The sequence below is a fragment of the Syngnathus acus genome, chromosome 2 (genome assembly GCF_901709675.1).
Source record: "Syngnathus acus chromosome 2, fSynAcu1.2, whole genome shotgun sequence".
In the NCBI taxonomy this organism is placed as follows: domain Eukaryota; kingdom Metazoa; phylum Chordata; class Actinopteri; order Syngnathiformes; family Syngnathidae; genus Syngnathus; species Syngnathus acus.
In genome coordinates, this window is record NC_051088.1 from 12959990 (window position 1) to 12974032 (window position 14043).

General features: G+C 41.7%; 4 protein-coding genes across 4 annotated transcripts; 2 read left to right on the plus strand and 2 right to left on the minus strand.

The window, feature by feature from the left end:
• Window positions 1–1143: 1143 nt before the first annotated feature.
• On the minus strand, window positions 1144–4950 carry agmat (agmatine ureohydrolase (agmatinase)). The gene is made up of 7 exons (XM_037278466.1): window positions 4507–4950; window positions 3348–3550; window positions 2611–2659; window positions 2232–2427; window positions 1551–1730; window positions 1384–1468; window positions 1144–1319 (listed from the first exon to the last, which is right to left on the minus strand). The coding sequence occupies exons 1-7, from the start codon at window positions 4800–4802 to the stop codon at window positions 1246–1248; spliced, it is 1083 nt and encodes a 360-aa protein (XP_037134361.1). The 5' UTR covers window positions 4803–4950; the 3' UTR covers window positions 1144–1245.
• Window positions 4951–5170: 220 nt separating this feature from the next.
• On the plus strand, window positions 5171–7871 carry LOC119138435 (tubulin alpha chain-like). Its single transcript, XM_037278453.1, has 4 exons — window positions 5171–5302; window positions 5804–6026; window positions 6101–6249; window positions 6816–7871. The coding sequence occupies exons 1-4, from the start codon at window positions 5300–5302 to the stop codon at window positions 7788–7790; spliced, it is 1350 nt and encodes a 449-aa protein (XP_037134348.1). The 5' UTR covers window positions 5171–5299; the 3' UTR covers window positions 7791–7871.
• A 241-nt stretch (window positions 7872–8112) lies between these two features.
• LOC119138446 (trypsin-3) lies at window positions 8113–10246 on the minus strand. Its single transcript, XM_037278480.1, is given in 6 exon segments — window positions 8113–8290; window positions 8485–8748; window positions 8823–8862; window positions 8864–8956; window positions 9054–9219; window positions 9745–10246. Coding segments are annotated over 6 exon segments (768 nt in total). The 5' UTR covers window positions 9797–10246; the 3' UTR covers window positions 8113–8137.
• A 769-nt stretch (window positions 10247–11015) lies between these two features.
• LOC119118399 (trypsin) lies at window positions 11016–13068 on the plus strand. The gene is made up of 5 exons (XM_037245416.1): window positions 11016–11070; window positions 11820–11979; window positions 12587–12728; window positions 12791–12925; window positions 12991–13068. The coding sequence occupies exons 1-5, from the start codon at window positions 11016–11018 to the stop codon at window positions 13066–13068; spliced, it is 570 nt and encodes a 189-aa protein (XP_037101311.1).
• The last annotated feature ends 975 nt before the right edge of the window (window positions 13069–14043 follow it).

The following is a 14043-nucleotide window of genomic DNA, read 5'->3' on the forward strand; positions in this document are numbered from 1 at the left end:
TTGGTTGTTGACTTTTAGTTTGTCCCATCAAGAGTTGCTCATGAGTGGTTTGACACACTGTGCAGCTAAATTAAGGTTAGGTGAAATGTCACCTCCAAGACAGATACTGTGCAGCTAAATTAAGGTTAGGTGAAATGTCACCTTCAAGACAGATACTGAACATCCTCTTCCCTCTCTTTTGGGCATTAGTGAAAGTTTGGGATGACTAGCATGAAGAACATTGCATATTTAGGTCCAGTCCAAGTGAGGCTGGCCTCGGACTGGGCAACTGCAGGAAGCAGCTGTGATAAGTGAGCATATAATTGCATGAATTGTTTCCTCTAGCACACAGATGTCAAACTCAAGGCCCGGGGGCCAGATATGGCCGGCCACATCATTTTATGTTGTTGTAATTGTGCATCAAATTTGCGTGTCAATACTAGAATTGCAAATTGTCTTCGCTTTTAATATCTTTTTTTTTAAATATTTGACCAGTTTTTACTCGTCTGATTTGAAAATGAGTTATTTGTTTTGTAGCTTTTAGTGTATATAATATGGTGCTCGTACATTTACTTGGCTTGACAGTCATAATGGCCCTCCAAAAGAAGCTATGACTACAATGCGGCCCGCGAAAAAAATGAGTTTGACACCCCTGCTCGAGCACGTCCGCCTCACAGTTAGGAGGGTGCGGGTTGGATTCCACCTCCGGCCCTCCCTGTGTGGAGTTTGCATGTTCTCCCTGTGCCCGCGTGGGTTTTCTCCAGGCACTCGTTTCCTCCCACATCCCCCCCCAAAAAAACATGCTTGGTAGGCCGATTGAGCACTCCAAATTGTCCCTAGATGTGGGTGCGAGTGCGGATGGTTGTTCGTCTCTGTGTGCCCTGCGATTGGCTGGCAACCAGTTCAGGGTGTTCCCCACCTGTGTGCCCGATGACTGCTGGGATAGGCTCCAGCACGCCCGCGACCCACGTGGGGACAAGCGGCATAGAAAATGGATGGATGGATCCTCTCTGTGGTGGTCGACGCCCTTTAGCGCTGGATACTTTCAAACGTACAGGTACTGACAGGAGTTTCCCCTTTATTTTTTATCACTCACTGTCCTCTTTACTCAGTTTGATAGACACTACTGTAAATGCAAGAGAATGAAAGAAAACACAAAAACTATTTTCAAACTTGTTCAAGAAATTATTTTAGAAATTCTTCTCAAGATGCACATTCATCATAAGCCACACTACTTTTTTGTAAAGAAAAAAAAAAGGTATAGGATCAGTAGTATTTAATATTTGGGAGGACGCACAACATTTCAAAGAGGAGGTTAGCACCTGTCAGGGCAGTGTTTCCTGTCAAAGAGAAAACATGATTAAGTTGTCAGAATTCTGAGAACTCATCAAGTAGGGTAAGTACCTGTTGTGTCGTAGGGCGGAGCTACCTCCACCAAATCGCATCCCACAAGGTTCAGTCCACGACAGCCTCGAATAATCTCTACTCCCTGTTAGGGTGCAAGACATAAAAAAAACAAAAACATTTGACTTGTGCTGCTAAGACCAGTAAAAAAAAAACACAAGTCGTACCTGAATTGGAGTGAGCCCAGCAATCTCGGGTGTCCCTGTTCCAGGGGCAAAGCCTGGGTCAAGAGCATCAATGTCAAAACTCAGGTATACAGGGCCACTGCCCATTTGACCCCTGACTTCATCCATGAGTGGTGCCAGAGATTTGAACCAGCATTCCTCCACTTGCACCACCCGAAATCCCTGCAAAATATACCAATCATTTCAGTATTTTCTCAAACTAAAACTTTGGAGTGCATTGTTTCACATTGGTACAGCAAGAGCCTTACTTGTTAGGCATTAAACAAGATGCGTGTTCACTCACGGAGACTAGATCATGACTCCACTTCATAGAGTTGCAGATTATTGTGAATCAAGGCAAGCTCATGTTTTCCAACCTGAACCAAGATGCCCACGGATTCTCAGCAAATCAAAATTTCTCCTCTAATCATGATTAGGAAAACAATGTTGAGCCTTGCACTATTGCTAGTCTTCCTCCATGTTGATGAATCATGCACCCTTATTTCAAATATCGCTTTTACACCATGGCAACACTGAAGCTGTTAGCTCGTCTATGGTGTTTTGGTTTGTTAGAATTCGGTTAGACATACTGACCCAAGGCACAGCTATGTGGTCGTTTTAAATAAAACATATTTTTAGGAGAAAGGTCGCAATCTGCCAAGTGAACAAGATCCAGCAAAGAACCTGAGCCCGGCTCCACTCGTACGAATCGGCAGAGTAGCCGGAACCTCTCAGGCCGATCTGCACCACTCGCTTGCAGTCCAGCAGGCCCTCCTCCACGCATCGTCTGAACGGAGTGCCATGGCCAATCTTTTCCCCCAAGACCACATCATTGGTGTCAGCGTGAGCATCCACATGAATGAGGCCCACTGGTCCATATCTGGTGTATCGTGCATACACCAGAATCATAATTTTAAAGTATTAATAATATTGGAATTATTCAACCGTCATTTTGGTTGAGCGTGTTTGAAAATTAACAGTGAGGATAATGAACGATTATATACTTGTATTTAAAAAATAAAAATAAAAAAAAGTTGCAGCTTTCTTGCCACATAAAACTTACTTTTCAGCAACAGCTTGCAGGATAGGATATGCAATCGTGTGATCTCCACCTTGACATTAAAAAAAAAAAAAACACTGTTTGGTCAACTGGTGCGTGGCAGTCTCTGCACGAGTTCAAAGGTCAAATCAGTATGTGATCCTTTCCAATGTGCTAGTAACAATATTCAACAAATCCTCCCCAAAGTATAAGAAACTAAAGGCTATCCAGCCTGGTTGAGAATGCTCGAGGTAAATGTCTGAAAAATGGGTTATATTAACAGCGCTCAATTGTAACTTTCGCCATGCATGCACAGCACCGATTTAAATATCAATAATCATTTACATAACCAAGACATGTTTATTGACACAGCACAAACAGAGTAAGAAAAAAAAGTGTCATTTGCCCCTCTAGGCTATATGAATCCAATTCAAGGCCCGCGGCTCGCCACATCATTTTATGTGGCCCGCAAAGACTAATTTTATATTGACTTTGTGTCATTACTAAAATTACAAATTGCCTTCACTTTAAAAAAAAAAATAGAGATATTTCTGGCAAATTTTATTACCATTTGTCTTTTTAAAATATTTGATCAGCTTTTACTAGTCGCTGATTTCAAAACTAGTTATTCGTCAGTTTGTTCTGTAGCCTACACTATATAGAAGACGTTGATGATCATAATGGCCCCCCGAGGGAAACTATGACTACGACGCGGCACACGACAAAAATGAGTTTGACACCCTTGCTCTAGGCATACTTACCCATTGTCAGGGGAATGCAGCCAGAAGCCAACACCTTTCTGAAGGTCTCCCTGATGCGTCTGCATGTGTCCTTCAGGTCATACATGTTGACGTTGACATCCCCAATGTCAGCCACCATAAGAGACTCAAAAGGAGCAGCTCTGGTACCGCTGTTATAGGCCCTCAGCATGGCCGATTCCACTCTGATTTGCCTTGGGCCAAACCTGAGATGGTGAACAGGAATTTCAATAACTAATTTCAGTTAGGAATTAGTTAGTGTTAACGAGTAATGTACAGTTTCACAAATGCATACCATCCAGCATCATAAAGAGCTTTAATGCAGACACAATTTCAGTGTGCTCTGGATATTTGAGTATTTAGTATTGGGATGACTAACTGATGATGGATGCATCATCACTTGAATGAAAGAAAGTCATCAGAGAAGCGTTTGAATGTAATTATTATGTCACTGCATTCATAGAAGTGGATGAGCATCTAGTCAAGTCTGAAAGTCTTGATGTGGCAGTTGAGGCAGCTAGGTTATGTGGTGACAGAGGACAAACATTTTTAGTTTGTACAGTACAGCATACGTATGTTATGTCTAATTGCAGTGATGGCGCTACACCGAAGATAGGATGGGCTATAACCTGTCTTTTTTTTATTTTTTATAAATCCTAATTAATGACTTCAAGAGCTCTGGTATGCAGTAGATGAAGCAACCTTTGTGGATCTTTCTGCACTTCCGATAGATTTGAAATAATGTCCATCTCTATTATAAAGGGATGGAAGTAAAACACACACAAAAATTATTTTATCAAATGACAAATGTATCTACAGATGAATGGATTATTAAAACAGTCATCAGTTGCAGCATATGAAAATTCCCAAGTACCAATACATATATTTTGTGACAAAACAGCTACCAAACGTGTATTTTATGATAGATACATTAACATGATTTTGGTAAAACAGTAATTTAAGACAAAAACACTAAAGCGTTTTTTTAAATCAGTGTAGTATTTATGCAACATGATTGGACTTTGATAATAAATATTGCATTGCACCTATTGCGCATAGAACACTAAATATGTCCAAGTAAATGCATTTATACAGACCCGAAGGCAAAAATGTTATATATATTAGCGAAGACAGACCCAACAACCAAAATCTTGGGACAGACCTTGCTCCAGGTCGGTTGGACGTTCCAGTATCAATCGGGACCCCGATGAAGGCTGCATCGAGGCCGTCCGCGTTGTCCTGGTAGGGCAGCTTGGCCATTGTGGGGATCCCGCTAACCCTCGCAACAAACTCGGCGCTGGGCGGCACATTGAAAGTTTTTTCGGAACATATTCTGTCGGGAGTTGGGTTCGAACCTGAACCGTCTGACGCACTAACACGCGACAGCCGAAATGGTAGCGAAAGGCAACGTGCGGTCATTGTAAACAGACGCAGACGACTTTTCAGAGCTGTGAACATGATGCGACGTTTTGCTGTTAATCAAGTTCTAGAAGCTCTGAAACTGACAACATTGGAGCCCTCACCGTACTTTGTATAAAAGATGACTTCATTCTGATAGTTGACCCACGTGTTATATTCGTGTTGATTCGACACGCCTTAAAATATCGCCTACTGTGGCTATCCCAACATACCTTCATGCGGTCAATTTCATTGTACACAATTGTGTATATTTTCTGCATTTGATAGCTGAATTTTCGGCGAGGGTCAATTTGATTACTTATTTGTAAGGATAATATTCTCAGTTCGGTATTCATAAATAATTAGTCGAGCGCATGTTCGTTTGTCTTATTATTTCTTTTCAATAAAGTTTAGTTTTTAAAAAAAAAACTGTTACCCGGGGCGGAGACTGTTACGTCATCACTCCTCCTCACTTTGCACAACGGAGACTGCAGAAACGCGGGCACCTTCACTGGAAGACTACTTTTATCTTCTCTCAACATCTTCTACAAGACATCATGGTAGGCGCCTTTTTTCCATTTGAGTGTTTTTTCTTTTTTTTTTTTTTTTTTTACAATTTGAAGATGGAGGCAAAATAAATCGTGCATTTTTTTATGGTTTGCAACCGAAGCCATTGTCTGCATCTCTTGGAGCGGGGAAGTGTTTATTTCATCATGGCGACTATCCCCTAAGTAAAGTTTCGCCACGTTTTTTTTGTGTGGTGCAATGCGTTATCCCCTCCAACATGTCCTTTTGGGTGAGGAGAGTAGAATTTTGCTTCACGGAGCATCATTGAAAAATGTGGCCTTGTGGCACCAAGCGCTAACTGCAACATGTCTGACCTAGATTAATCCCTTGCCTCTGCAGTAATCCCCATTTCGCAGTCGAATGTCGACAATGTGGCAGGAAATGATCAAAATTCATGCCATCGCTGCATAAGAGGGCAATCTGGTGGAAGACACACGATTGAGTGGATGTTTCTTGTTGAAACTAAAATGTATGTCTCTTCCCTCCCTCCACAGCGTGAGTGCATTTCTATCCATGTTGGTCAGGCTGGAGTCCAGATTGGCAATTCCTGCTGGGAATTGTACTGCCTGGAACATGGGATCCAGCCTGATGGACAGATGCCCAGTGACAAGACAATTGGGGGTGGAGATGATTCCTTCAACACCTTTTTCAGTGAGACTGGAGCTGGAAAACACGTCCCCAGGGCCGTTTTTGTGGACCTGGAGCCCACAGTCATTGGTAAGCTTCCTCATGCCCAGAATAGCTCATGGCTCTTACCTGCAATGTCTCACTCATGTCCACTGTGTTCATAGATGAGGTGCGCACTGGATCCTACCGCCAGTTGTTCCACCCTGAGCAGCTGATCACTGGCAAAGAGGACGCTGCGAACAACTATGCTCGTGGTCACTACACCATTGGCAAGGAGATAATTGACTTGGTGCTGGACAGGATCCGCAAACTGGTGTGTATCTTGAAACTTGTGGCAGTAACATTCGTTGTAATGAAAGATGAGTTCAAGATACGAGCCACTTCTTTGTGTCTTTTTTGTGAGCAAGCAGCAGATGGTGAACAGTTCTTCAACAAAAAGCTGCCAAGAGAGATTCCCAGTTATATATATATATAAACAAATTGATTAGATATTGATTATTAAACCAACCACGCTGACTAAATGCTAGCAATGCAAAATACCTCAAATGGACTAAGAAGTTAGCATCAATGGTAATTACAACCTTTTAAGCAATGAATATTTGAAGATGACAATGCAGCAACATATGTAGACAGACAATATAACAAATACAAGTATTCTTTGTCCTCGGCAACAAATCCCCATTATTACCAGCGTACTGTCACTTAGCTGGAAAACTGTATGAATGTTGGTATTATACTGCCCCCTAGTGGCCAAAGCCGCAGCAGGATGATCACAATGTGAATGGGCTTTAAAGCAAGATATGTTGCACAAAGTGAGTTCTTAGGCATTGAGACTTGAGTGCCACTTTAGTTTAAAAATCTCTCCTCTTGTGTGTTCAGGCCGACCAGTGCACCGGTCTCCAGGGTTTCCTGGTGTTCCACAGCTTCGGAGGTGGCACTGGCTCTGGCTTCACCTCTCTTCTGATGGAGCGACTCTCTGTAGACTATGGCAAGAAGTCCAAGCTGGAGTTCTCCATCTACCCAGCTCCCCAGGTTTCTACCGCTGTGGTGGAGCCCTACAACTCTATCCTGACCACCCACACCACACTTGAGCACTCCGACTGTGCTTTTATGGTGGATAATGAGGCCATTTACGATATTTGCAGAAGGAACCTCGACATTGAGCGTCCAAGTTATACCAACCTGAACAGGTTGATCAGTCAGATCGTCTCCTCCATCACAGCTTCCCTTCGTTTCGACGGCGCCCTTAATGTTGATCTGACAGAATTTCAGACCAACTTGGTGCCATATCCTCGCATCCACTTCCCTCTGGCCACCTACGCCCCGGTCATTTCGGCCGAGAAGGCGTATCACGAGCAGCTGTCGGTGTCGGAAATCACCAACGCCTGCTTCGAGCCGGCCAATCAGATGGTGAAGTGCGACCCTCGTCACGGCAAATACATGGCGTGCTGCCTTTTGTACCGTGGCGACGTGGTTCCAAAAGATGTCAACGCTGCCATCGCCTCCATCAAAACCAAGCGGTCCATCCAGTTTGTGGATTGGTGCCCGACTGGTTTCAAGGTGGGCATTAACTACCAGCCACCCACTGTGGTTCCTGGTGGAGACCTGGCCAAGGTCCAGAGGGCCGTGTGCATGTTGAGCAACACCACCGCTGTTGCGGAGGCGTGGGCTCGACTCGACCACAAGTTTGATCTGATGTACGCCAAGCGCGCCTTCGTGCACTGGTACGTGGGCGAAGGCATGGAGGAGGGTGAATTCTCTGAGGCCAGAGAAGACATGGCAGCACTTGAGAAAGATTATGAAGAAGTTGGAGTCGACTCCGTTGAGGGTGAAGACGAGGAAGGAGAGGAGTAAAAATGCACTGTGGTGCAGGTTAACCGGTTATGTGGAATTAAGGGTCTAATGCATTTCAAAATAAACCCCTGCTCTAAATAATTGCTGCAGCGTGTCTTTTTTTAAAGTAGTGAATGATAAGCTATTAGTTCACAAAATACAAAGAAATGTTTGAAGTCTGAAAATATGCGCTTTTAGTTCATAGATTGCACTCAATGGAGCTGAAATTGAAAAGGTGTCAGCACAAATTCATTCATCGCTAAACCGAATGTGCTAAAATAATTGCAGTGACACCAAGTGATGCTGCATGTTGTTAGTGACAAACACTTTTGTAGACCGTAGTGAATGATGCAGCCTGTCTTACTTCTTTACTTTTCATTTGATATTATCCAGTTAATCCAAGGCACGTAGTTCCTCACTGTAGTGTAGACTCCAGGGAAATAGGGGTTGGCACAGCTGATACCCCAGGACACGATTCCCTCCAGGACCCCATTGCAGATGAGGGGACCACCCGAGTCCCCCTGTGGACAGACAAAAGACATTTTAGACTTAATCACCACTACTTGGCGAAACTTACAAATGAATTTAGACAAATTTTGTTACTGAGATCAAGGCAAATCAGTATTTGAAGCCAAGTGATCGATTGAAGAATTGAAAATACGAGACACGAGGATGACAAGAAACAAAACCATCAAGACGTTGCATTTTCCTTCACCTGGCAAGAATCTTTGCCCCCCGTCTGAGTTGCAGCGCACAGCATGTTTGACGTGATCGTCGAGACCCAGTAGTAGTAATGGGTGCAGGAAGCCATGACGTTCACATCCACAGCCCGCAGCCCGGGGGAGAGGACGAAGCTGTATGGTGACGTCACACCCCAGCCGCTCACCGTGCATACGTCACCCCGGGAGGCTTCAGGGGTGTCGGGGTCAGGCAGCTTGGCCGGTTGAACATTGGCACTCAGCATTGCAGCTTTGCTTAGCTAGAATGTACACGGAGTTGAACCATTATGATTCTGGATCTGGTTGGATATATTATACACTATGTTTAACCTACCTTAATTAGCATGATGTCATTGTCGAATGTTCTGTAGCTTGTGGACATACAGCTTGGAGACATTGAAGATCTGTTCAAATCCTTCTGTTTTGGACAGACTGTCTTCACTCAATACCACCCTCATTAAGTTGCTCCTGGAAGCAACACAAATTATATATTATATACAATTTTATATACAGTTAACAAGTGACAACAATTAAATTCCTCCGAATTTTCTTTAGCAGTACTTACGGCTTCCAGCAGTGGGCAGCAGACACCACCCATTGGGGATGGACAAGCGTTCCTCCACAGTAGTGTTTCCATTTCTTCAGCCAACTTAGATACTGAAGAGATGCTTGAAACGTGATGGAGTACGGCAGGACCGCATAGCCACCAATAATCCTTTCTGTGAATGTTTCTACAGGTCACGTGGAAAAGACTCTGTCAGGCATACATGTAGAGTCCTTGGAATGAGCCCTGTGCAAAATTGATTTGTGGCCCACTCATGTGGAAAATTTATGATCCTGTAATTTATCTTCAAAGGTGTGGAATCTAATTTTGCTTTAAATATTTTAATTGTCGAGGTTCAGTTAGGTTTTTTTTGTTAGAAAGGGAAACATTTCAACTGTGCATTACTTCACAAGGATAATATGCTTTGTTTTGAAGGTTACATAAACCTGCCATAAATATTCCTTGCATTTCGCCTACCAACAGCTACAGTATACTGATTTATATCAACAATTCTTATAGAAAATCTGGCAGACATTTTAACGGCAAAACAATGTAAGATAAAGCACGAAAGGCATTAAGGGAGTTGAATACTTCGACTCGACTGGAAACGACCTTGAAACCTCTGCTTATAGTCAACATAGAGTAGTTCTTATATTTTTGTTAAGACTGATGTGAGAATATTGCGCAAAATTAGAGCAGAGAAAAAAATTACCTGTTCCCCAAAAAGCCAAAAGTATTAGCACAGATTTTCCCAGCAGAAACATAGTTTTACTTTTCACCTGTGAAAACAGAAATCAACATCTTCATTAAGCAGTTCATTCATCATTCAGCTCAGCACTGCTCAGCTATGTGAAGATAAAAGATTTTTCATTAAGACTCAGAGGACCTTGTTTTATGCTCATGACTTACAACGTACAAGTTTTAATTAAACACTGTGAGGCATGCAGTCCGTTTGTTACATCGAATATTAGTTACTAAAACGCCGTCACAGCATAAAAGTCACATCACGTCTTGACAGTGTAATGAGAAATGTTACTCACCTGTGCCTCCAACACAGTCCCAACAAATAAGGCTGCCTCTTATATTGTAACCAAATCCTTGGAAAAACAATTTGCTTTAACAATGAATCTGACCTACTGGATGTTTCCAGCGCTTGCATTGTATAGCTGCGCTAGTTTTTTGCTATAGCATTATGGAGGCATGTAGGCCAAGCCCAATCGCTTGCTTTTCAGAAAAAAGAGCAGGAGTAGTGAATGATCCTTTAAAAATTTGACTTTTAAGTCTTTTCTGCTGAATATTGTCATCTAACAATTAGACCCAATCAAGCAGCAATCCACTTTTAATTGGACTGCAATGTTTTTACTTTTAACTGCTCAACGCTGATGCTACAAGTTTCACAATAGAATTCCTCTTTTAGCACTCTGTCTATTGTGTTGTTTGTATACGAAAAAACATTAGCTAGTTCCCGAGTCCAAAATGCCCTGAGGGACGTCATTGAGTTATCAGTGATAGAATCAATGCATCATCTGACATAGATATTACATTTATTGACGACCTAATGAGATCTTGATTCAGGTCTTAAGTCGAAATATCAAGTCTATGATTGATTAAACCATAACTGAACTCAAGCAATCTGCACAGGACAGGATGCAGTGCTGAAGAAAAAGGGAACATCACAAAGATGAGACATTGGCACCTTACTCAGCATCGCCATCTATGCAGATCTTCAATCTCAACTAAGTGTTGTCAAATGACCCACGTTGCATAACGATGCAGTTACATATGATGAGCTAGTTAGGTAAGCCATACTGTACGAGCTTCAATTATACACAAGTTAAGGACCGAGGGGTGACCATGGAAACTGAAATAAGAATTAGAAGAAACCCGAGTGTGGAGATGAGTTGCTTGCACATTAACCTTGGACAGGTTGTGCGCATAGACAAAACACCCTTGAGAACAACAGCTCACTCCGACTATTCAACTATGGACCTGATGTATATTTTGCTCTGTATTCTTTTGGACATCCTGACTACCAGCTGTAAGTAAGCACCTTTATTTTAATTCGGTTGAAAATATTTTTTTTACGAACAAAAGGTTTTGCTCTAAGTGGGCTGAATGATGCAAAGGAGGTTAAATTATAATGCACAATAGTCAACAACATGATTTGTTATTGAATAGTTTTATACTGTAAAAATTCAGACCTGGTTAAATTGATAGCCAATACATTGCACTGTTTATATTTGAGTTCCATGTTGGACGCTAGCATAACATCTTGCAATGTAGCAATCAGAGCTGCAACTGCACCGCCTCAGCTGTGTTTAAAGCAAATCTCCACTTTCCAAGGGGCCACTAAGAGTGACAAATGAAAGTGCAGCGCAGCATCAATGAAAGTAATTGAAGCCATCACGGCATCTGTGCCGGACCATTATGTCACAATGTAAAAGGAGACCGGTAATAATCTCCAACCCACGGTTACGGACGAGCGCTGATTCATTTGATTTAAATACGAAAACTGGAGACTATTGATACACCCGACAGCAACTCCAACACTAATCATAATAAAATTACAGTTGGTATCAATCACCTCCACTTTTTTTTTTTTTTTTTTAAAACAGCCTTTGGTGCAAAGGCTACGATTCATACCTCAAGTGGATTAAAGGCAAGGGGTGGGGGTGCAGTGGAATTAATGAAAGAACAGCGACAGATAATCAAAAGATTTCATCAATCTACACAATTGTCCATCTACGTGCTGAATGTCTCATCTTTAAATTTGCGGGCATGTCACAGGTCAAGACACCATCCAGGGACGCATCGTGGGAGGATACGCACCAGTTCCATACTCCATCAAATACATCGTGTCCATACAAACTGCAGATCGGCAACATTTCTGCGGTGGTTCTTTAATAAATAAGTACTGGGTAATCACAGCGGCGCATTGTGATCTTGGGTAAGCGGATTTCCAGTCTTTTTGTTTTTATTTTAATGTTATTAATAAACTTGACTTTATGCCTCTTGCCCAGAGTGAGACTTCTGTGCATATTTTAGCGGGGATTCAACTTTAAAAGTACGACTGCAGATAAGAATGAAAAATGAATCATGTACTAAACGTAGGTACCTTGCTAAAAAAAAAAAAAAAAAAACCTGGCCTGTCATTTTTGACACTTTTGGGTTTGTTTCTGCCTGATGATCTCAGAATGCTTGCTACATCCTCAGTTGAACAGATCATGCAAAATTAATGATATGATTAATTATTAACAAACGCAATATACTCAGCAATGTATTTGATTCTGTTTTCACTGTTTTCAGTAAAAATAGATTGTCTGGTATCGGAGTGTTTTAACATGGATTTTTTTTCTACTTTCAGTGAAATCAAAACATTTCACCATTTTGGGATTTTAAAGAAAGTTCACCTATTACATCAGAACTTTGCAAGCTCACTGGGCATCGATGAAAAGAATGAAATTAAAATTTTTAGCTTCTCACATTTGCAAGAACATTCCAGTATCGTAGCAACATCTATCATACTACTTTGTATGTGTTTTATATTTCCACAGGGTCAATAAAATGATGATAGTGGCTGGAGATTACTCTCTAATCATATATGAGGGCACTGAGCAGATCATCCTGCCCAAGCTCTTGGTGCCTCATCCGGAGTACAACAGTGCCACGAACAACAACGACATCAGGATCATAAAGGTTAGCCCGCCGCAAAACTGAACACTTGCTTTACCAAGTTCTGAGCAAAGTTCTCCTTCCAGTTGAGGGGTCCAGTTGATCTGAACAACTTTGTTTCCATCGCCCTGCTGCCCCGGCAGGGTGCGTCCATAGCAGGGGGCAGGCTGTGCCGCGTGTCAGGGTGGGGGTACACCAATGAATCGCAAATTCTTTTCGCAGTCTGTATGCTGTTACTGAAAGAAATAATTTCAAAAGAATTTCAAAAGCCTAACCACACCATAAGAGTGACTACAATAGTTTCCAAGGAATGTACAGTGCCCCAACAGCCCCCACTCTAGCTCCGCCAGTGGTTCAGAGTTAGAAACTCCTGAGAAACTACTTGAATGGCTGTGAGCATGAAAATGTGCAACTGCGCTAAAATCACTTAACAAGTGTCTGTGACAAGTAACCGTGACAGCAACAATACGACAATGTTGTACAATGACATTTTTCTATGCTTGTAAAACCAACACTGAAACGAAATCATATTAAGCATATGGCTTTCATACAGCATGTTTTTACGGTATTCCTTATTTTATGTCCTTTTTTTGTATTGTGGTGGCGTGATGTATTTTGACTGCCAATTTTCTGTGCTGCAATTGTGCATTAGCTATATTATATTTTATGCTAATTTTATAAATTTCCTTCAATGAATGGATTTAAAATGCAAGTATGTAACACCAAAGAAACAGTGCAACAATGAACTGTACTTTATTGTTTGATACACTAAAATAAAACACCCATCATCCCATAATGTTGAATCTCAAAGAAAATTCATTTCATTATAGGTACTTAAGTTTCTTAAGAAAAAGATCTTGAGAAAGAAATATAGTAAATATAATTTATGTGTGTATCAAAGATGAACTTGATGTAAATCATGGATTTTTTTGTAAAAGCTACCTTCCAGAGCAGAATGTTCATTCCGGTCACTGATAGCTGCCAAAATTGTAATGCCCTCATGAAATATGCATGCAATCTGTCTTCCCCTCTTAGCAATTTGTGTAATGGCTTTGAGGCCATCAAACATTGAGGCTCAGCTGACAAAGATTTAAACCAACAATATCAAGGAGCCTACAAATCTCACCCACCTCAAAATAAGAACTTTTCATTTCGGATGATACATTGGCTTGTAATAATGAGAAAAATGTTTGTCATTGCCATGGCAACCGCTGATCACTTGCTTTTGAGCCAGGACATGTCTCATTTTGCGTTAGCATTATAGCTGATTTTAATGTGTCATTTGGAATTGGATTATCATTGCTTTGTAGGGAAAGGAATCGTGTTTAATTGATAGCCA

Excerpts from the sequence above, each read along its gene's own strand:
- agmat (XM_037278466.1), bottom strand. The coding sequence starts at position 4,802 with ATGTTCACAGCTCTGAAAAGTCGTCTGCGTCTGTTTACAATGACCGCA. Across the intron at positions 2,660-3,347 it reads CTGCATTCCCCTGACAATGG|GTGGAGATCACACGATTGCA; the intron begins GTAAGTATGCCT and ends TTTAATGTCAAG. Across the intron at positions 1,320-1,383 it reads TCCGCCCTACGACACAACAG|GAAACACTGCCCTGACAGGT; the intron begins GTACTTACCCTA and ends TCTCTTTGACAG.
- LOC119118399 (XM_037245416.1), top strand. The coding sequence starts at position 11,016 with ATGGACCTGATGTATATTTTGCTCTGTATTCTTTTGGACATCCTGACT. Across the intron at positions 11,980-12,586 it reads GCGGCGCATTGTGATCTTGG|GGTCAATAAAATGATGATAG; the intron begins GTAAGCGGATTT and ends ATATTTCCACAG. Across the intron at positions 12,729-12,790 it reads ACGACATCAGGATCATAAAG|TTGAGGGGTCCAGTTGATCT; the intron begins GTTAGCCCGCCG and ends TTCTCCTTCCAG.
- LOC119138435 (XM_037278453.1), top strand. Across the intron at positions 6,027-6,100 it reads CCTGGAGCCCACAGTCATTG|ATGAGGTGCGCACTGGATCC; the intron begins GTAAGCTTCCTC and ends CTGTGTTCATAG. Across the intron at positions 6,250-6,815 it reads TGGACAGGATCCGCAAACTG|GCCGACCAGTGCACCGGTCT; the intron begins GTGTGTATCTTG and ends TTGTGTGTTCAG.